The sequence below is a fragment of the Salvelinus fontinalis genome, chromosome 18 (assembly GCF_029448725.1).
Source record: "Salvelinus fontinalis isolate EN_2023a chromosome 18, ASM2944872v1, whole genome shotgun sequence".
NCBI lineage: Eukaryota > Metazoa > Chordata > Actinopteri > Salmoniformes > Salmonidae > Salvelinus > Salvelinus fontinalis.
In genome coordinates this window covers 38,687,337-38,710,630 of record NC_074682.1, presented here as the reverse complement: position 1 = coordinate 38,710,630, position 23,294 = coordinate 38,687,337, and the positions used below count along the sequence as shown (strand labels likewise).

General features: G+C 42.1%; 1 protein-coding gene across 3 annotated transcripts in view; it reads left to right on the top strand.

Moving 5' to 3' along the window:
* The window catches only part of LOC129815470 (metabotropic glutamate receptor 2-like), a 94,274-nt gene that overhangs the window by 41,671 nt on the left and 29,309 nt on the right, over positions 1-23,294 (top strand). For all 3 annotated transcript variants that reach the window (XM_055869343.1, XM_055869340.1, XM_055869342.1), the window contains one exon: positions 20,932-21,772. In XM_055869343.1, the coding sequence (XP_055725318.1) occupies positions 20,932-21,772 (841 nt within the window). The remainder of the gene's footprint in view (positions 1-20,931; positions 21,773-23,294) is intronic.

Sequence of the window (23,294 nt, the reverse complement as noted above, 5' to 3'; positions counted from 1 at the left end):
GCACACAGGTCGAGAGACAAATTTAAAGTGACAGACAGTGCCACTTGGACAGACAGTGACATTCAATACCACCTTGCACACTCGTGCCTGCATCTAGCTGATATAGGGTGTAATCCTTAGTCCAACAGTTGTAAATGAGAGTTTCTATTTGTCAAATTCAGGTTTGTTTATCCCTGTTTTGGTCCGTTTGCTTCCGTTTAAGAAACGCTTTTCAACAGAATCAGCGGAATGAATATACCCTTGATCACGTGTTAACACAGTTGACTTTCATCAAATCACATTTTATTTGTTACATACACATGTTTAGCAGATGTTATTGTGGGTGTAGCATTACAGCCACATTGTATTCCTTCTCGCATCTATGCACTCTCCTCCTCTCATCTCTTCCCTTCGCTTGTGAACTTCAATGCACAACACATCAGCTGTATGTGACCAGACGATAAAACCTTTCCAAGCCAAACCACTACACACAGCCTACATCGTTGTCACCATATTAGCTACAGTAGGGTCATATTTAGCATAGCTAATAGAACTAACATGTTTGTAAACCCGCTACAACCATGCAGTAATGTTACAGTGTACAGTCAGTAAGCAGTTACACCGGCAGGCCCAGTGGCAATAAATTAGTAAAATAAAAATCTTACCTTGGAGGAGTTCCAGTGTTGTGTTGGAAAGTCATAGCCAGTTAGCTAACATAGCATACCTCTGTTTGAACAGGGTGTTTCAGTAGGCTAAACTAGCCAGCTGCACTTGCTAGCTAAGTACAGTTGAAGTCAGAAGTTTACAAACACTTAGGTTAGAGTCATTAAAACTAGTTTTTCAACCACTCAACAAATTTCTTGTTAACAAACTTTCGTTTTGGCAAGTCGGTTAGGACATCTACTTTGTGCATGACAAGTCATTTTTCCAAAAATTGTTTACAGACATATTATTTCACTTATAATTCACTGTATCACAATTCCAGTGAGTCAGAAGTTTACATACACTAAGTTGACTGCGCCTTTAAACAGCTTGGAAAATTCAAGAAAATTATGTCATGGCTTTAGAAGCTTCTGATAGGCTAATTGACATCATTTGAGTCAATTGGAGGTGTACCTGTGGATGTATTGCAAGGCCTACATTCAAACTCAGTGCCTCGTTGTTTGACATCATGGGAAAATCAAAATAAATCAGCCAAGACCTCAAAAAAACAATTGTAGACCTCCACAAGTCTGGTTCATCCTTGGGAGCAATTTCCAAATGCCTGAAGGTACCACGTTCATCTGTACAAACAATAGTACGCAGGTATAAACACCATGGGACCACACAGCTGTCATACCACTCAGGAAGGAGATGTGTTCTGTCTCCTAGAGATTAACGTCCTTAGGTGCGAAAAGTGCAAATCAATCCCAGAACAACAGCAAAAGACCTTGTGAAGATGCTGGAGGAAACGGGTACAAAAGTATCTATATCCACAGTAAAACAAGTCCTATATCGACATAACCTGAAAGGCCGCTCAGCAAGGAAGAAGCCACTGCTCCAAAACCGCCATAAAAAAGACAGACTATGGTTTGCAACTGCACATGGGGACAAAGATCGTACTTTTTGGAGAAATGGTCGGATGAAACAAAAATATAACTGTTTGGCCATAATGACCATCGTTAGTTTTGGAGGAGAAAGGGGGAGGATTGCAAGCCGAATAACACCATCCCAACCGTGAAGCACGGGGATGGCAGCATCATGTTGTGGGGGTGCTTTGCTGCAGGAGGGACTGGTGCACTTCCCAAAATAGATTGCATCATGAGGATGGAAAATTATGTGGATATATTGAAGACATCAGTCAGAAAGTTAAAGCTTGTTCGCAAATGAGTCTTCCAAATGGACAATGACCCCAAGCATACTTCCAAAGTTGTGGCAAAATGGCTTAAGGACAGCAAAGTCAAGATATTGGAGTGGCCATCACAAAGCCCTGACCTCAATCCTATCGAAAAATTTGTGGGTAGATCTGAAAAAGTGTGTGCGAGCAAGGAGGCCTACAAAGCTGACTCAGTTACACCAGCTCTGTCAGGTGGAATGGGCCAAAATTCACCCAACTTATTGTGGGAAGCTTGTGGAAGGCTACGTGAAACGTTTGACCCAAGTTAAACAATTTAAAGGCAATGCCACCAAATACTAATTGAGTGTATGTAAACTTCTGACCCACTGGAAATGTGATGACAGAAATAAAAGCTGAAATAAAAAATAATTCTCTCTACTATTATTCAGAAATTTCACATTATTAAAATAAAGTGGTGATCCTAACTGACCTAAGACAGGGAATTTTTACTTGGATTAAATGTCAGGAATTGTGAAAAACTGTGTTTAAATGTATTTGGCTAAGGTCTATGTAAACTTCCGACTTCAGCTATAAGTGGAAAAAAATGACATCTCTATTTCTCGCTTCTCTTTCATCATGAAAGAAATTAATTTGTTCAGCTACTGTCTTTTCTCTCTATTTGAGTCAACTACTCACCACATGTTATGCACTGCAGTACTAGCTAGCTGTAGCTTATGCATTCAATACTAGATTAATTATCTGATTCTTTGATTTGGTGGACATGTCAGTTCATGCTGCAAGAAGCCTGATAGGTTGGAGGATGTCCTCCGGAAGTTGTCATAATTACTGTGTAAGTCTATGGAACAGGTTGAGAACAATGAGCTCCCTAGGTTTTGTATTGAAGTCAATGTACCCAGAGGAGAATGGAAACTAGCTGTCCTCCGGTTACACCATGGTGCTGTTGAGGCTACTGTAGACCTTCTTCGCAAAATAGTGTGTTTTAATCAATTATTTGGTGACTATTTATACTATTATAACTTTTTTAATGTTTTTCCATTTTTATTCACTGTAGAGGATGGTCCTCCCCTTCCTCCTCTCAGGAGCCTCCACTGCTCTTTATGTTGTAGTGGTGAGCTGGTGGGCCAGTAAGTGTCTGTCTGATGAACTAGACCTAGTCTAGTAGGGTTGATTGAACTTGTCCCAGACCGCTCCACAGGGTTCCAGGGAGTGTACATCTTTCATCACCTTCATCGCGACACCACTGTCTGTGCTTTATAGGGCGTTTTGTTCAGCCTTCCCTTTGTGTGCTGAGCAAACTAACCCTCAATTATTAAGACTAATCTTCTCTTGTATTGCACTTCCTTTATCATTCATGTCTTAAGCACTTTGGCTTCGCAAACACACTGTACTGTCATCACGATTACGGCTGATGTAATTCCTACAAAGGCTCACATTGTTGTGCGGACTACGTAGTATCTGATTCATAGAGACTGATTGATGGCCCCATAAACAAGGATTTCCTGTGCTCCTAACAGGTAGTCAGAGTGAGCCAGAGTTGATGTTATTCAGAGATATGCAGGCGGAGTGAGTAATGAGTGTGTGTGGGCATCTTTCACACTAGCTGCAGGTTCTACAGCTCTGAAGCCTTTGGCTCATCAGCCCCCTCCTCTCCCTGTATAATACCAGACTAGGGGCCTTGTCTGGGCCGTCCGGGTGAACCCCAGGTGATCATATCTGATGTATGGGGAACCTACAGGGAGATGGGCTAGCCAGCCAGTCAGGCCACAGGACACCTCACAATCCCCTGGTAAACGTCCCCATTGCCTTGAAGATGCAGCAGAACATGGGAGTCTGGGAGTCTGGACTGCTCACAGTGAGCAGGCTGGTGCTGCTGCAGCCTGCCAGTGGAGTTGTTGTTGTGTCCCAGAGTCAGATGTGATCTGTGGGTGGATCTATCCTGGGGCCTGGCCAGCAGGCGCCCCCCAACACCACTTCCAGCAGCATCTGGTCTCCCATCTAGGACCAACCCTGCTTAACTTCCTATGCAAGCTAGCAGTGGGATGCAGGGTGGTATGCTGCTGTGCTGTTTTCACAGATACCGAAATTTCAGTGGGTATCAATGAGTAGTTGAGAGAGCTTTAGCGCTGTTAATCATCAACAGCCATGCGTGTGTTAATTAGTAATGCAGTATATTCTACAATTACAGCAAGGAACATTTAGCCTTGGGGCTAGACTGTAATTAAAGTATTGCAGAGGCTCCAGCAGCGTTACCCTCGACAACAGTCCTGTTAAACATGACTCACTGACACTGCTACAAAGAAAATTGGCCAGTGTTACCTAGTGTTGATGATTAAAAAAAAAACATCTCTAGTGTTGATTCAGGAGTTAAATTATGTCTGTTAATAGTTATTAACACTCATCGTGATTGTGTCATTCCTACTCTGTGTAGAGTGAAACACTAAAAACCGTGCCCATCATTATCATATTTCCCAGCATGCTCTATTGCAGGTAGATTTGTATTTTTTTAATGTTTGTTTCAATATCTATGTTTTTGTATGTACATTGATCGATTAATTAATTTTATGCTACACAAAGATAAATAACACACATTTTTCTAAAGTAAACTGGCCTGTAAACCAGTGATTTTAGGTCACTGTATAAGGGTAAAACTAGGCTCTCAAAGTAAGGCCTTATGATATACTGTATGTGATGTATTGTCGTAAGTATTTTAATATTAATGATATCATATTTGCTTACAAAATCACTTGGTTAAGGCCACAGGGCTGAAAATATATAATTTCAACAACCATGTTTCTGTCACTAACAAATACAGTCACGGGCGGTAACTCTACAATTCATTTGAAAGGCACACTGGGAAATATGCAAATAAGGCTTTGCGCCCTACAGCTGTTGTTAAAACAACACCCTCAAACTGCAATGCATTTGGTAAGTATTCAGACGCTTTCACTTTTTCCAAATTTTGCTACATTAGAGCCTACTCTAAAAAAGTTTTTTTTTTTTTTAAATCACTCATCAATCTACATACAATACCCCCTAATTGCAAAGCAAAACTGGTTGTTAGAATTTTTTTCAAATGTATTAAAAATAAAAAACAGAAATACCTTATTTACATAAGTATTGATTATTCTTAACAGCGATGAAAGATGGGGGTGTGTATGTAAAAACAAAGGCTCTTCCTTCTGTGTTCTTTGAGAGAGAGAAAGAGCTTTTGAGTTCCTGCTGCGTCTCCCAGAATCCTCCTTTTATTTAAAGAGGAATGTTTTAGCACATTCCCCAGACGCAGCCTGAGACTCTCTAATTAATGAGACAGGGTGCCATTTAGAGGGGAATGAGATGGCAACATCTGATAGAAGACGCACATAATGACACACATGCAGACAAGCACGCACACGCACGAATGCACGCACACACAAATGCACACACACACACTCATACACATTCTTACGAAAACATTGGTTGACATTTACTACACCAGAAATTTTGTACTAATTTATACTATGATAATGAGGTTCTGGGCTGTGCTAGCAGAGAGCTCAAAAATCTCATTCTTATCTTAAAGAGGGGAAAAAAATGCTATTTTTAGTCCTAAGAGGTTTTCATCTGGTTCTAGACAGTGCAAATTTCTGGGAGCACGCGACTCACCCAGTGGATATTACATGGCTGTGCACACATGATCGAATTCATGCCAGAAATTACAATAATTATGAAACGTATCAGTAAAGCCATGCAGTGGAAATGCATAATTCATGAGGAAATGTAAAGAACATGCTCCCTCAAATCATAAATAAGTTACATGTGATTGGATTATTCAGTGGGTCAGCAGAACTATTCATACAGTCTCACAATCCATATAATTTCCTCTGCACCACTGAATGAGTGTGTGCACTGTCCATCTTACATGTGAATGAATGCCTTTATATCCTGTGTGGCAACATTTTAGCCTGCTCCCAGTTTGCTTAGCTAGACGATTTTAAGGCGTGAGAAAATGGGGGTAAGGAATAAGGGAAGTCGATCCCAGTTGGAAGGATCTCCTGAACACTTGGATCGGAGACACGCAATGTCATTACCATTTTGTACAATGCTCAATCTGAGACAGAAAGGGTTGGAATGGGTTGATGAAGATGGATGAGGGCTGAGTGAGATAGTGAAAGAGTTGCAAGGGCTTCAGAAGACAAACCTGTCAAGATGAAGTGCCAATCCAATTTTTAAGATATGCATGTGTTACGTTCCCCAGCAAGAAAACCAAACATTGTCGCTCAAACATATGGGGGAACTAAGAAAGAGTCACAGACAACAACCAAAACAAAACAGGTGGGAGTTTTAAGAGGGGTTCTGAAAGACACTCATGGTGGTGTCCGCTGAAAGTTGACTAGCAACAACAACTGGGACCGAAAAGACACCCACCATGAGCGCCCACAAAATTTGCCCAAGAAGAAGCAAACAAAAGAAAAACCCACACCAAACTTAAAGACAGGAAGCAAAACAAAAACAGGGAAGATCAGATAAAGGATTGTTTTTCTAGAAATCAAATAGCGAGAGCCAACTAAAGCTGTTAACCCTCCACATCTCTCAAAACAACTGGAGCACTGGACCATCCATTCTTAAATATAATCTGGGCCAGCACAGGTGAAACGTCTTTCGACTAACAAGATGTACAAGCCAGCACAGGTGTAACACATAGTGACTAACGAGTCGATGCGCCCCACGTTGTCACGCCCTGACCTTAGTCATCTATGTTTTCTTTATTATTTTGGTTAGGTCAGGGTGTGACTAGGGTGGGTATGCTAGTTTTGTATTGTCTATTTTTTTTTTAAAAGTCTAGCGTATGTAGGTCTAGGTGATATGTAGGTTTATGGTGGCCTGATATGGTTCCCAATCAGAGGCCGCTGTTTATCGTTGTCTCTGATTGGGGATCATATTTAGGTAGCCATTTTCCCTTTTGTGTTCGTGGGTTCTTGTCTATGTGTAGTTGCCTGTCAGCACTCATTTGTATAACTTCACGGTTCGTTTTGTTATTTTTGTTCTGTGTTCATTATTATATTAAAGAAGAATGTACACATCCACGCTGCGCCTTGGTCTCCTCCTTTTGACGGCCGTGACACACTAACGTTCTAACGTGCTAACATCCAACCTTGAAAATAAATGGAAAAACCAAAGCCTGTGACACATGCATGCCTATACATAAATTCCTTCCTTCCTTTTCCGAATGACAGCTTAGCAGCAGTGTGTGTGGTCTGCTGTGGTGACTGTGGGGTCCCTGGAAGAGCATATTTAAGTGACCCATTACAGTATGGGAGCCCCGTATCACTCGGCAAGGAGAGGGCAGCTCTGATGAGAGAGATCCTCTCCTCTATTGTCCAACCGGGTCACATTTCCACCTGGTGGAACATTTTAAGGGCGGTTGCCAAGCAACTGAACTCTTGAGAAGTGAACTGGTATTGATTCTAAGTATGGAATCTCCTGCTATAGTCTGCTAGCCATACCCTGGGAAGGAGATACTTCAACACACATATGACATTGTCTTTGAACCCCCCTTCCTTAGTATTGAGTGTGTGTGTGTGTGTGTCTGCGCGCATTCATGAAGCAGTGCATGCACTGGTGTACCACACACCCTCGCAACTTTTTGGGGGGCCAAATTTGTAGAATTGCAGGAAATTAGCTGTTTTCCTATAAAAATGTTTTTGGGGGGTTTGGGAGGGGCCTTGCTCGAACCTTGCGGGCATGGCTGGCCTGCTCAAATTTTATTGGTCACAAACACATGGTTAGCAGATGTTATTGCCTGTGTAGCAAAATGCTTGTGCTTCTAGTTCTGACAGTGCAGAAATATCGAACAAGTAATCAAACAATTCCACAACAACTACCTAATACACACAAATCTAAGTAAAGGAATGGAATAAGAATATATAAATATGAATATATTGATGAGCAATGACAGAGCGGCATAGGCAAGATGCAATAGATGGTATAAAATACAGTATATACATATGAGATTTTTATTTTATTTTATTTTTTATTTCACCTTAATTTAATAACCTCTTTGGGCTCAAGGGGCAGTATTTAGTAGCCAGATAAAAGGTGCCCATTTCAAAAATGCCTCGTACTCAATTCTTGCTCGTACAATATGCATATTATTATTACTATTGGATAGAAAACACTCTCTAGTTTCTAAAACCGTTTGAATTATATCTGTGGGTGAAACAGAACTGGACTTAGAGCAATTTTCCTATGCGTATGTCAGAATGCAGAATTTTGCTGGCTGTTCTGAGACCTGTGTATTAATTTGCCTGTCCTCTATTGGTTGAGATGCACTGCATACGCCTTCCACTGGGTGTCAGCGAATAGGGAGAGTTGAAAGGGAGTTTCTACGTAGTTCCCAAAGGTTATAAATGGCTTGGAACCGAAGTGTCCCATCTTTCCACTCTTCGCTCTGACGCAGGGAGGGTCTTGGCATGTCATTTTAGAAGCTCCCGTATTAGCTCCTAGATATATCCGGCTCTGTTTTTATTCGATATAGGTATTGAAGACATCGTAATGTTGTTATTTTAAACCGAATTATATCAGTTTATGTCAGTATATTGCGATTTTCGGGTATTTATTTTCGTGACGTTCTAGGAAATTGGGTATCTCTGGCCCACATGGCTATTGTTTACTGCTAATTGCAACATTGAAGACAACGTTCTCCAACCTAGCAACGATTCTTTTGGACAAAGGACACCTTTCCCAAGATTCTGATGGGAGTTCATCGAAAAGTAAGAACTATTTATGCTGATAATTCATTGTTCTGTTGAAAACTGTCAAATGCATAAGACGCCATTTCCTGCAGTGTAGCCTTGCGTTATCGCAGCCTGTATTGCGCAGTAAGGTTAATTTTAAAAATGTAATTCAGCGATTGCATTAAGAACTAATTTGTCTTTCAATTGCTGTCCAACCTGTATTTTTTTAGTCAAGTTTATGAATAGTTTTCGATAAGAAAAGGTGCCTTTACAAGATGGCGCCGGACAGATTGCTTGACGTTGTGGACACTATTCTCATTGTATAAGCACGATTTGTGCCGCTAAATATGCACATTTTCGAACAAACTCTATATGCATCGTGTAATATGATGTTACAGGACTGTCATCTGAAGAATTCTGAGAAGGTTAGTGAAACAATTAATATATTTTGGTGGTTTATACGTTATAGCTATTTTTGCCTTGAATCAATGCTGTTGTTATGTTTGCTATTGTGCTAAGCTAATATAACGCTATATTGTGTTTTCGCTGTAAAACACTTGATAAATCGGAAATATTGTCTGGAATCACAAGATGCCTGTCTTTCAATTGCTGTACACTATGTATTTTTCAGAAATGTTTTATGATGAGTGTTTAGTTATTTGGCGTTGGTGTCTGGAATTTTTCTGTCTGCTTTCGGTGCAATTTTTGACTGTAGCTGCAATGTAAACTATGATTTATACCTGAAATATGCACATTTTTCTAACAAAACATATGCTATACAATAAATATGTTATCAGACTGTCATCTGATGAAGTTGTTTCTTGGTTAGTGGCTATTTATATCTTTATTTGGTCGAATTTGTGATAGCTACTGATGTAGTAAAAAACTGATGGAGTAAAAATAGTGGTGTCTTTTGCTAACGTGGTTAGCTAATAGATTTACATATTGTGTCTTCCCTGTAAAACATTTTTAAAATATGACATGTTCGCTTGATTCACAAGATGTGTACCTTTCATCTGGTGTCTTGGACTTGTTAATGTTTGAAAGTTAAATATTTAAAAAATATATATTTTGAATTTCGCGCCCTTCACTTTGAGCTGGCTGTTGTCATAAGTGTACCGACGTCGGGCTTGCACGCCAAACAGGAGGCAGTTGAGAATAAGTTCTCATTTACAACTGCGACCTGGCCAAGATAAAGCAAAGCAGTGCAACAACAACACAGAGTTACACATGGGATAAACAAATGTACAGTCAATAACACAATAGAAAAATATATGCACAGTGTGTGCAAATGTAGTAAGATTAGGGAGGTAAGGCAATAAATAGGCCATAGAAGCGAAATAATTACAATTTAGCATTAACACTGGAGTGATAGATGTGCAGATGATGATGTGTAAGTAGAGATACTGGGGTGCAAAAGAGCCTAAAATAACAATATGGGGATGAGCAGTGGGGTGTGCTATTTACAGATGGGCTGCGTACAGGTACTGTCACGTTCGTCTAATGAATAAACGGACCAAGGCGCAGCGTGCGCTGAGTTCCACATCTTTATTTCATGAAACTTACAAAACAAAAAAAGAAACAAACAATGAACCGTAACATAAGAGGTGCAACATGCACTAACTCCAAACAAGATCCCACAGACAAGATCCCACAGTGGGGAAATGGCTGCCTAAATATGATCCCCAATCAGAGACAACGATAAACAGCTGCCTCTGATTGGGAACCATACCAGGCCAACATAGACATACAACAACCTAGATAACCCACCCCAGTCACACCTCGACCTAACCAGCATAGAGAATAAAAGGCTCTCTATGGTCAGAGCGTGACAGGTACAGTGATCGGTAAGCTGCTCTGACAGCTGTTGCTTAAAATTAGAGAGGGAGATATAAGTCTCCAGTTTCAGTGATTTTTGCAATTCGTTCCAGTCATTGGCAGCAGAAAACTGGAAGGAAAGGCAGCCAAATGAGGTGTTGGCTTTGGGGATGACCAGTGAAATATACCTGCTGGAGGCTATTTTGTAAATGACATCGCCGAAGTCGAGGATCGGTAGTGCAGTCAGTTTTACGAGGGTATGTTTGGCAGCATGAGTGAAGGAGGCTTTGTTGCGAAATAGATTTTGGATTGGAGATGCTTAATGTGAAAAATCCTACAATGTGATTTTCTTTATTTTTTTCTTCTCATTTTGTCTGTCATAGTTGAAGTGTACCTATGATGAAAATTACAGGCCTCTCTCATCTTTTTAAGTGGGAGAACTTGCACAATTGGTGGCTGACTAAATACTTTTTTGCCCCACTGTAGGTATTCCTCTTGTCCAGATGGGATAGGGCAGTGTGCAGTGTGATGGCAATTTCATCGTATGTAGACCTATTGCAGCGGGAAGCAAATTGAAGTGAGTCCAGGGTGAGGTAAGGTGAAGGTGATATGATCCTTAACAAGTCTCTCAAAGCACTTCATGATGACAGAAGTGAGTGCTATGGGGGATAGTAATTTAGTTCAGTTACCTTTACATTATTGGGTACAGGAACAATGGTGGCCATCTTGAAGCATGTGGGGATAGCAGACTGGGATAGGGAGAGATTGAATATATCCGTAAACACTCCAGCCAGCTGGTCTGCGCATGCTCTGAGGACGTGGCTGGGGATGCCGTCTGGCCGGTAGTCTTGCGATGGTTAACACGTTTAAATGTCTTACTCACGTCAGGCATGGAGAAGGAGAGCCCACAGTCCTTGGTAGCGGGCTGCGTCGGTGGCACTGTATTATCCTACAAAGTGGGCAAAGAAGGTGTTTAGTTTGTCTGGAAGCAAGACGTCAGTATCCATGATGTGGCTTGTTTTCCTTTTTTAGTCCGTGATTGTCTGTAGACCCTGCCACATATGTCTCGTGTCTGAGCTGTTTAATTGCGACTCCACTTTGTCACTATACTAACCTTTTGCTTGTTTGATTGCCTTGCGGATGGAATAACTACACTGCTTGTATTCGGCCATATTCCCAGTCACCTTTCCATGGTTAAATGCAGTTGTTCGCGCTTTCAGTTTTGTGCGAATGCCGCCATCTATCCACGGTTTATAGTTAGGATAGATTTTAAAAGTGCGTACAACATCTCCTATACACTTCCTTATAAACTCACTCACCGAAGCTCCTTGAGGGCCGTTGTGGTATCTGCTTGAGGGGGGATATACACGGCTGTGACAATAACCAAAGAGAATTTTCTTGGGAGATAATACGGTCGGAATTTGTGAGGAATTCTAGGTCAGGTGAACAAAAGGACTTGGAGTTCCTGTGTGCTGTTACAATTACACCATGAGTTGTTAATCATGAAACATACACCCCCGCCCTTCTTCTTCCCGGAGAGATGTGGCGGTGGCCCGTTCCTGTAGGTTCATGCTCTACAACATCCGCAGAGTACGACCCTGCCTCACACAGAAAGCGGCGCAGGTCCTAATCCAGGCACTTGTCATCTCCCGTCTGGATTACTGCAATTCGCTGTTGGCTGGGCTCCCTGCCTGTGCCATTAAACCCCTACAACTCATCCAGAACGCCGCAGCCCGTCTGGTGTTCAACCTTCCCAAGTTCTCTCACGTCACCCCGCTCCTCCGCTCTCTCCACTGGCTTCCAGTTGAAGCTCGCATCCGCTACAAGACCATGGTGCTTGCCTACGGAGCTGTGAGGGGAACGGCCCCTCAGTACCTTCAGGCTCTGATCAGGCCCTACACCCAAACAAGGGCACTGCGTTCATCCACCTCTGGCCTGCTCGCCTCCCTACCACTGAGGAAGTACAGTTCCCGCTCAGCCCAGTCAAAACTGTTCGCTGCTCTGGCACCCCAATGGTGGAACAAACTCCCTCACGACGCCAGGACAGCGGAGTCAATCACCACCTTCCGGAGACACCTGAAACCCCACCTCTTCAAGAAGTACCTAGGATAGGATAAAGCAATCCCTCTTAACCCCCCCCCCCCCTTAAAAGATTTAGATGCACTATTGTAAAGTGGCTGTTCCACTGGATGTCATAAGGTGAATGCACCAATTTGTAAGTCGCTCTGGATAAGAGCGTCTGCTAAATGACTTAAATGTAAATGTAAATGTAATGTTTATTCCTGTCGGCGCGACTCACAAAGAATGCAGGTGGCTGTACCGACTCCGACAGCATGTCCCAAGAAAGCCATGTTTCCGTGAAACAGAGTATGTTACAATCCCTGATGTCTCTCTAGAAAGCAACGCATGCCCTGATTTCGTCAACCTCGTTATCTCATTAGGCAGCATTAGGCGGCTGCCTATGGTGTCAGATTGACGAGGGTGTCATTTTCTGAGGTAAACTGACCAAGATGCACCTCCAACAATAACACATTAAACCTCACATAATTTCCCCCAAAATAATGACAATTTCTCTCAACCAGTGGCATACGGGCTTTTTAGGTGATTGCTGATGCCACCATGTGATAAGCAGTGCCCACTTTGTCAAAGGCAGGGGCGCATAATATTTTTGCTTGTCCATTCACGGCGCACCTCTCTGTTGGACAGATGCGTCTCTGCAGCGCTCCACCAACGTTTTGTCCCAAAAAAATCGAACATGAGTCATGTAGCAGATATAGGATATGGTAGAAAGCATATGTGGCTTTTTCTGTAGCCTACAGAATGGAGATAAAATGTATCACAATGTAATCAGAAGGAGACTTTTTACGTAATGCAGGTTTCTCAGATCAAATAGCCTAACCTAAAGGGCACCTAATCAAATAAAAAATGCACTGTCATGATAACAAACGTCATATCCTAAAAAGAGGACAAGTCAAAGGAAAATGGACAATATGGAATGGACAATCTCAACTGTTGTCCAGGAGTTTCACCCCATTGTCATGATCACTTTTTTCAAGTTTGTATGCGTCAGTTTTTGACAAGCTGAGCATTTCCTGCTATGTAAACACATTGTAAATAGGCTCGCGATAACTCCTGATGAAGTTGGATAGCTGCTTTCAGTGCTTAAATAGCCAAAATGATTAGTCACAGGAATCAGGACTAATAAAGCCAATGCAACAGCCTGTTTTACAAGTGGTGGGCCTACCACATGGATGGGCATTCATAACATTCCATTGTGGGCTGACGTGTTAGGCTACACCCCAGTAAGCACGAGACAGCGTCTTTTAGAAGTATCTTTTTATTATCTTTTTTTGTGTTTTACAAACAGTGTATTTTACAAACATTAGGCTTGCCACATAGATGGACATTCACTGTAGGCACCACAGTAAGCACAGACTGAAGCCTTTGAACGTTTATTTTTGGTGCATTCCGGACTGGCCTTGATTTCCACATCCACGGACATTGGTTTTTGGTCTGGTCCAGACCAAATCTGAACCAATCATAGACGTCTATGTTTGGTTCGGATTTGGTGCGGTCCAGACGGGCCTTGATTTGGTTGTGAAACTCTGGTACGCCACTGAGTGCATGTGTGTGTTTGAAAATGTTTGTTTGAGAGTGTGTGAGTGTGCTGCTGTGCATATGTGATAGTGAGCATGGCCCAGGACGGCTGCAGTGGGAAAATGTGTTGTTGCTGCAGAGGCACACTGAGACAGCCTTCCAGGAAGAGTAGGTCGGCTTTTCAGGTTGAAAAAATCATGACATCTCCATGAGGTTGTGCCAGTGTGAGCTTGGACAGTCTCTCTCTCTCTCCCTCCTCTTCTCTCTCTGGCCTCTCTTTCCCTTCCTCTCTCTCCCTCCCTCTCTCTTCCCACTCCCTCTTTATCTCACAATCTCCCTTATCTCTTCCCTCTCTCTGTTCACTCAGCCGCTGGATGTCCTTTATTCTTTAACAGAACCAGCACATGTCTAGCAAATATCCAGACCAATGAGGTGCACATAGGCCATGAATCACATGGGGAAGATTGTCTGGTGATAGTAACACCGTCAACACAGTGCCGAGGTGAAGGCTGCTGCTTCCTACAGGAATATTTATGAGCCTGTAAAAACACTGGCTGTTGCTGTTGATCATTTTTGCTCATCTTGTACAAATGCAGTTTGAAAATGATTTTCATGTAGTATTAATCAATGCAATTGATCAAAAGGAATAGATAAGATACTTCACACGGTGTCATCAAATACAATGCCTTCGGAAAGTATTCAGACCCCTTGACTTTTTCTACATATTGTTAAGTTACAGCCTTATTCTCAAATGTATTAAATCGTTTTTTTCCTACACACAGTACCCCATAATGACAAAGCAAAAAAATAAAATGGTGTGCTAATTTAAGTATTCAGACGCTTTACTCTGTACTTTGTTGAATCACCTTTGGCAGCGTTTACAGCGATTATTGCCTTCTTGGCTATGACACTACACGCTTGGCACACCTGTATTTGGGGAGTTTCTCCCATTCTTCTCTGCAGATCCTCTCAAGCTCTGTCAGTTTGGATGGGGAGCGTTGCTGCACAGCTATTTTCAGGTCTCTTTAGAGATGTTCGATCGGGTTCAAGTCCAGGCTCTGGCTGGTCCACTCAAGGACATTCAGAGACTTGTCCCGAAGCCACTCCTGCATTGTCTTGGCTGAGTGCTTACAGTCGTTGTCCTGTTGGAAGGTGAACCTTTGCCCCAGTCTGAGGTCCTGAGCGCTCTAGAGCAGGTTCAAGGATCTCTCTGTACTTTGCTAAGACTAGTCTCCCAGTCCCTGACGCTGAAAAACATCCCCGCAGCATGATGCTGCCACCATGCTTCACTGTAGGGATGGTGCCATGTTTCCTCCAGATGTGACGTTTGGAATTCAAGCCAAAGAGTTCAATCTTGGTTTCATCAAACCAGAGAATCTTGTTTCTCATGGTCTGAGAGTCTTTAGGTGCCCTTTGGCAAACTCCAAGCGGGTTGTCATGTACCTTTTACTGAGGAGTGGCTTCTGTCTGGCCACACTACCATAAAGGCCTGATTGGTGGAGTGCTACAGAGATGGTTGTCCTTCTGGAAGGTTTGCCCATCTGCACAGAGGAACTTGGGAGCTCTATCAGAGTGACCATTGGGTTCTTGATCACCTCCCTGACCAAGGACCTTCTCCCCTGATTGCTCAGTTTGGTAGGGCGGCCAACTCTAGGAAGAGTTTTGTTGGTTCCATACTTCTTCCATTTAAGAATGCTGGTGGCCACTGTGTTTTTGGAGACCTTCAAAGCTGCAGAAAAGTTTTGGTACCATTCCCCAGATCTGTGCTTCGACACAATCCTGTCTCGGAGCTCTACGGACAATTCCTTCGACCTCATGGCTTAGTTTTTGCTCTGAAATGCACTGTCAACTGTGGGGCCTTATGTAGACAGGTGTGTGCCTTTCCAAATAATTTCCAATCAATTGAAGTTACCACAGGTGGAATCAAGTTGTAGAAACATCTCAAGGATGATCAATGGAAACAAGATGCACCTGAGCTCAATTTCGATTATCATAGCAAAGGGTCTGAATACTTATGTAAATAAGGTATTTCAGTTTTTATTTTATTTTATACATTTGCATTTTTAAAAATGTACTCTTCCCTCTAATATTGCACTGGGGACATTTCCCAAACGCACCAAGTGTAAATGACCACTCCAGAGATGTCTAGTATTAATGTAATAAAGAGTTTTGCAACACTCTCTGCTCCTGTACTTTTACTCACGTTGCTGTGTTTTGATACTGAGCCGTGGACATGGTGCTCGGCTGTGTTTTTGTCTTCTTACCTTTAGGCACTCTGTTCTTCCACTGTGCGGGGTTTCTTTCTGTGTTCAGAATACATGAGAGCTGAAAAGCCTGCTATCTATCCCTCTTTCCACACTCAGGCTGTGTATTACCATTGCTCTGGAGTGAACCACTTTCCAGATACTCCTCTCTATAGCAGACTCTTCCAATGCAAATTCTCTCCCTGCCTGCTTCCTAATTTTCGTAATTAAATACAGAGCTCTTTCACTGAGGAGGAGACTTAGCGTGTCTGGAATAGTATGAGCTGCATGTCTAACATGTTTAAGTCAGCTAGGCTGCAGTACAAAGTGAATATAGAACTGGATTAGAAGTTAATCAATAATACCTATGTGTGTTATACAGAGGTGATTCAAGGCATGTAAACCGTGTGAAAGATATTTCTTGCCCAATACATAGGAGTATTCTGTATTGAAGTGTAATTGTCTATGTCTACTAGACTGACAGATCAGTCATTTGCCCAAAAGTTTAGAGTCGCCTCTGAGCAAATTAATCAAAATGCTGGAGATGTGAGGGATGGGTGAATCATGTCATTCCCCAAAGCACTGGCCACAATCTGTTATAGGTATCACTCAAATGGGCCTGACAGCATTCACATATATGAGTGGTGAGGAAGTCTGATAATGATAAGTCAGATAAATGGTTTTAATCAATGCCCAGAACACCACTGAATCCTTGACATGGCCTTTGGGTTACACTTTATCTCCTCCTCTGGGACTGTGTATGGATTTTATAAAAACAGGGAAAAGATGCACGGGGAAGAGACTTCAGAAGCTTGATGAAAGAAAAACGAAATCTTGATTGGAAATTATATAATAATTTTGGCAAATGCATATTTAGTTGCAGAGTATACTTGTATAAATGTACACCATTTTCTGTTGATGCTGATCTTAAGTTTTTCCATTCCAAGTCACAGTAAGCTCAGTAGTGTGTCCATGTGTGGACTTAGCTTGTGACACTTTAATGGGTCTGCTACGCATGTCCTATGCCTACACCATCAGCCGAGGCTCTGCATATTCTGTCCCAATTTTATTTTATTTCTCTCTCTTATGATTATAGTGTTTTTGAAAAAGTGAAATCTGTCAAGTGAGTCGAAGTGCTAAGGCATTGTTTATTGCCATTCCTGGACTGCATTTATATGCCTTGTCAATGATGTAAGGGCTGCATAAATCCCATTTAAAATCAGTGTTGTACGACAATTGAGCAAACTTAAGGTTGTTGGTAGTGCTAATCTAAGAAGTTATTTTTTTAAATGAAAGTTAGAAGTTGTACTTTTAGTTACCACTTAAGTGTGTCCTCCCATTCTCCTAGGAGAGAGAGAACAGGCTGCTGCCAGCTGTCTGTACATGTGTTTTAAAAGCCTGTCGAGGTGGGTTAGGGAAGAAGAGGTTTTTGGAGAATGTTTCATGGCAATAGTAACTAGAGTTCCTAGTCAGGGAATCTCTAGTGAGCCAGGCAGGAAGCCTCCAGGGTAGCATACTTTTCAAATATTAACCATTCAGCACACAGACAGAGGACTTCTCATCTGTGTCTTTTAACAGTTTCTATGGCAACATGCATAAAACATAACAATTTTGAATATGGTTTGACTGCCACCTCTTGTACAAAGAACAGGTGATTTTAGTTACATATCACTGTAAAAGTGTTGCAATATGTCCTGTGACATACTATGACAATATAAGTCACCATATATGACATTCTGAGGATTAGAGTCTAGAGTCTAGCCATAGATCATCAACTAGATTCAGTCGCGGGACGATTTTCTCTTGAATGGATGGTCAGGGGGCTGGAACATAATAATAAATAATTTCTAGACTGCAAATTGACCACAAGAAGCCCAAACAGATATACAATTTTTCTAAAATGGTACATTTGTATACTATCAATCAATGGTAACAGGAAGAAACCCTTCAGAAAGTATTCAGACCCCTTGACTTTTTCCACATTTTGTTTCAGCCTTATTCTAAAATTGATTAAATTCAAATTTTTCCTCAACAATCTACACACAATACACTATAATGACAAAATGAAACAGGTTTTTAGAAATGTTGTCAAATGTATAGAATAAAAAAAATTAAATACCTTATTTACATACGTATTCAGACATTTTGCTGTGAGAGTCAAAATTGAGCTTGGGTGCATCCTGTTATCATTGATCATTCTTGAGATTTTCTACCACTTGATTGAAGTCCACCTGTGGTAAATTCAATTGATTGGACATGATTTGGAAAGGCACACACCTGTCTATATAAGGTCCCACAGTTGACAGTGCATGTCAGAGCAAAAACTAAGCCATGAGGTTGAAGGAATTGACCGTAGAGCTCCGAGACAGGATTGTGTCGTGGCACAGCTCTGGGGAAGGATACCAAAACATTTCTGCAGCTTTGAAGGTCCCCAAGAACCATCATTCTTAAATGTAAGAAGTTTGCAACCACAAAGACTTTTCCGAGAGCTGGCCGCCTGGCCAAACTGAGCAATCGGGGGAAAAGGGCCTTGGTCAGGGAGGTGACCAAGAACCTGATGGTCACTCTGACAGAGCTCCAGAGTTCCTCTGTGGAGATGGGAGAACCTTCCAGAAGGCCACTCCTCAGTAAAAGGCACATGACAGCGCACTTGGAGTTTGCCAAAAGACACCTAAAGACTATCAGACCATGACAAACAAGATTCTTTGGTCTGATGAAACCAAGATTGAATTATTTGGCCTGAATGCCAAGCATCACGTCTGGAGGAAACCTGGCACCATCCCTACGGTGAAGCATGGTGGTGGCAGCACATGCTGTGGTGATGTTTTTCAGCGTCATGGACTGGGAGACTAGTCAGGATCGAGGGAAAGATAAACGGAGCAAAGTACAGAGAGATCCTTGATGAAAACCTGCTACAGAGCGCTCAGGACCTCAGACTGGAGCGAATGTACTCCTTCCAACAGGACAGCGACCCTAAGCACACAGTCAAGACACCGCAGGAGTGGCTTCGGGAGAAGTGTCTGAATGTCCTTGAGTGGCACAGCCAGAGCCCGGACTTGAAACCGATCAAACATCTCTAGAGAGACCTGAAAATAGCTGTGCAGCAACAGTCCCCATCCAACCTGAGGATCTGCAGAGAAGAATGGGAGAAACTCCCCAAATACAGGTGTGCTTGTAGCATAATACCCAAGAAGACTCGAGGCTGTAATCGCTGCCAAAGGTGCTTCAAGAAAGTACTGAGTAAAGGGTCTGAATACTTATGTAAATGTGTTATTTCCAGTGTATTTTTTTTTTTAAATCTGAAAACCTGTTTTTGATGTCATTATGGGAGATTGTGTGTAGATTGATGAGGACAAAACTATTTTATCCATTTTAGTAACGTAACAAAATGTTGAAGTCAAGGGGTCTGAATACTTTCCGAATGCACTGTATGTCTCTATTATTTGTGGGAATGCTTCGGAACAGATTTTACAATTTAAAGGCACTTGGAGCTGATTTACTGGTGTTTTTACAGTCTTATGTCGTAATTTTTTGTTAATGTTTTATCAGAAAACCTGGTGGGTCGACAATGTAATGTATAATATTATCTCATTCGTTTTAATAAATATCTCAGTGAGGCAATTGCTGTCTTTGGCTCATCTGTTATTCAACCGTCTGATCTACTTTACGCAACATTTTTGTTTCATAGAAACCTGGTTAGAAACTCAATTAGCCCATGTCAGCAAAAACATTTTAGATGGGTAAATTAGTCTAGCCAGCTATCTAAACTTGTAATAATCATGGTTGAATTACCGACTAGGAGGTCCATATTCATTCTGTTAGTCACTCTCACTCACACATAATTTTAAAAACTGCAAACATTTCTATTCCCCTATGGCAAAATGTGTAGGATTGTATGAAATTAGTTTAAAATATATATTCTCCACCCCTGTGGCAAATTGTGTAGAATTGCAGCAAACTTACTTTGAAACGGCAACATTTTCTCTATGCCCCATGGCAAAATATGTCGAATTTGGGGGAAATTAGCCTTAAAATGTTTTCCTCGCAAGCCAATAAATCATCAGATATTGCATGGTTTTATTGGTGGACGTTGTCGACAGTGTGGTAGATCAGATATGACAGATCTGGGTTGTAGTCTATGTGGGCATCCCTGGAGCCCGTGGCAAGCCCAGGATGTTGTCAGACAATCAGCAGAAAGGAGAGTCGTGAAACACACTGCAGGGACCTCAGAGGGCGATGAGAGGCTGCAGATTAGAGTGAGACTGATTGTCCCTTTAGGCCAAACTGTTAGTGAGATTACTGTATTCTGTATCTGATGTGGCTCCTTTCACCACTTGAGTTATAAAGAAATGACCCACAAGCAAAATATGTTTTGATTTAATAAAATATCAGAACTCCCAATAATTCATTCAGTGAATTGTTTTACATGTATAACAGTTATAAGTACTATACTTTACCAGTACTATTACTAGGGTATAATGTCTAGGTACTGTAAAGACTTGGCACTATTCCATCTGGATCTCTGAAGCGTTACAGATTGCATGAAATGTAAAGGTCATTTCCGATTGAGACGAAATATGCAGTGGTCACCTTGAATGCAGTCTTCGCTAACCCGGGACCATTGCTTTTAAATTTAAATCAAGCAGTAACGCTGAACTTCCGCAATACGGATCGAATAAAGCCCCTACAGTATTGTTTAAATCTTGATCATGCTCTCATAGTACCTCTCTCTCTTTCCCTCCAGGTGGCCAACCTCCTTCGTCTCTTCCAGATCCCTCAGATCAGCTACGCATCCACCAGCGCCAAGCTCAGCGACAAGAGCCGCTATGACTACTTTGCCCGCACGGTACCCCCTGACTTCTATCAGGCCAAGGCCATGGCAGAGATCCTGCGCTTCTTCAACTGGACCTATGTGTCAACCGTGGCATCGGAGGGCGACTACGGCGAGACGGGCATCGACGCCTTCCAGCAGGAGGCCCGCGCCCGCCAGATCTGTATCGCCACCTCAGCCAAGGTCAGCCGGTCGATGAACCGCTACAGCTATGACCAGGTGATCCATTCGCTGCGGCAGAAGTCCAATGCCAAGGTGGTCATTCTCTTCACACGCAGCGAGGACGCCCGGGAGCTGCTGGTGGCTGCCAACCGATTGAACGCGTCCTTCACCTGGGTGGCCAGCGATGGCTGGGGGGCGCAGGAGATTGTGGTGAGGGGCAGCGAGGCTGTGGCGGACGGGGCCTTCACCATCGAGCTGGCCTCCTACCCCATCCCCCAGTTTGCTGAGTACTTCACTGGCCTGAATCCCTACAACAACACACGTAACCCCTGGTTCAGGGAGTTCTGGGAGAATAGATTCCAATGTAGCCTCCATGACCTGGGCTGTGGGAAGCACTCTCTGCGGGACGGCCTGTTTGAGCAGGAGTCCAAGATCATGTTTGTGGTGAACGCTGTCTATGCCATGGCCCATGCCCTGCACAACATGAGGCAGTCGCTGTGCCCCAACTCCACCACCAAGATCTGTGATGCTCTGAAGCCAGGCAATGGCAAGAGGTTCTACAGGGAGTATATCCTGAAGACCAAGTTTGACGGTGAGTTTGAAGATTGATGAGTATGGCTACATGACTATACATTATGTAACAGATGTGATCGTTAACATGTTGACCAAACCGGACGCGCGAGTGCGCCTGCATGCATGTTGATTTTGTACCTCCACACCAGACACGATCAGGACACACAGGTTGAAATATCAAAACAAACTATAACAGAACAAATTATATTAATTTGGGGACAGGTCAAAAAGCATTAAACATTTATGGCAATTTAGCTAGCTAGCTTACTAATTTCTCTCATGAGTGTTAAACAAATGAAATACCCTTTGCCTTGATGACAGATTTGCACACTCTTGACATTCTCTCAACCAGCTTTACCTGGAATGCAAAGGGTGGCTACATTGAAGAATCTCAAATATAAATATATTTTGATTTGTTTAACACTTTTTTGGTAACTAAATGATTCCATATGTGTTATTTCATAGTTGTGATGTCTTCACTATTATTCTACAATGAAGAAATTAGTAAAAATAAAGATAAACCCTTGAATGAGTAGGTATGTCCAAACTTTTGACTTGTACTGTATAGGAAATGTACAAAGTGACCTCTGACACATTGTAAATATAATGCACTATTTCAGAACGTGACCTACCACTTGGATAGGATTATTGGACTGGGAAGAATTGACGTCCGCAATTTTCCCCTATCTGCAAGCATGACCAGTGGCATAACACCTTGTTGATATGTAAATTCAAACAACCAGTAGGAATACATAAACATTGAATACATATTTCTGCAGTGGCAGAAACCCTGTTAGATGTATACAGAGAAATTTGATTTTCTATATCCTCAGAAATGGCTATATCCTAAGAAGTGATTTTCCATGAGATTATTGCCAGAGAACAAATATTCAACTGTATTTCTTTGGTTGATGACTAAAGTCTCTTTCATCTATATATGTTTGTCTCTTATTAGCCTCTCGAAACATAATGTTGAAAATGAACTACACTGCGTGATATACTGCAATCATAATCTACCCATGAGTGCCCTACTTGCTTACAAATTTGATTACATACATTTAGATCCATTGTATCAATTCCTACCGTTCTACAGCACGTGGGAACAGTCCAGGACTAATTATAGTTGTTTTTATATTGCTGCTGAAGATAAGAGCTTGTAAAGATTCAATTTGCAAAGAGGAAACATCAATTTCCATCCTCACACACTGAGGCTCATTTTGTCATGCATCTCATCTGCCTGGAGTGTGTGGAGAGTGACTTGGCCTACAGCCTGAATATTACATATAGGAATCACATAAACACCCTCATCAGGGAACGACACTTTCAGTCAGGTGGTGACCAGAGATAGTCAGTGTAACAGATCATTTATGTAAACCCCTATAGCAGCAACACATCTGTACAACACAGATAATAACAACCCCACCAAGCTGAATGCTCTAACTACTAAACCGTTGACTGAGTAGTTGTGTCTCCAAGTCTTAAGGTAGGGATGCAGTACAAGGTGGGAATATTTCCATGCATGAGTGATGGGGGGGGGGGGG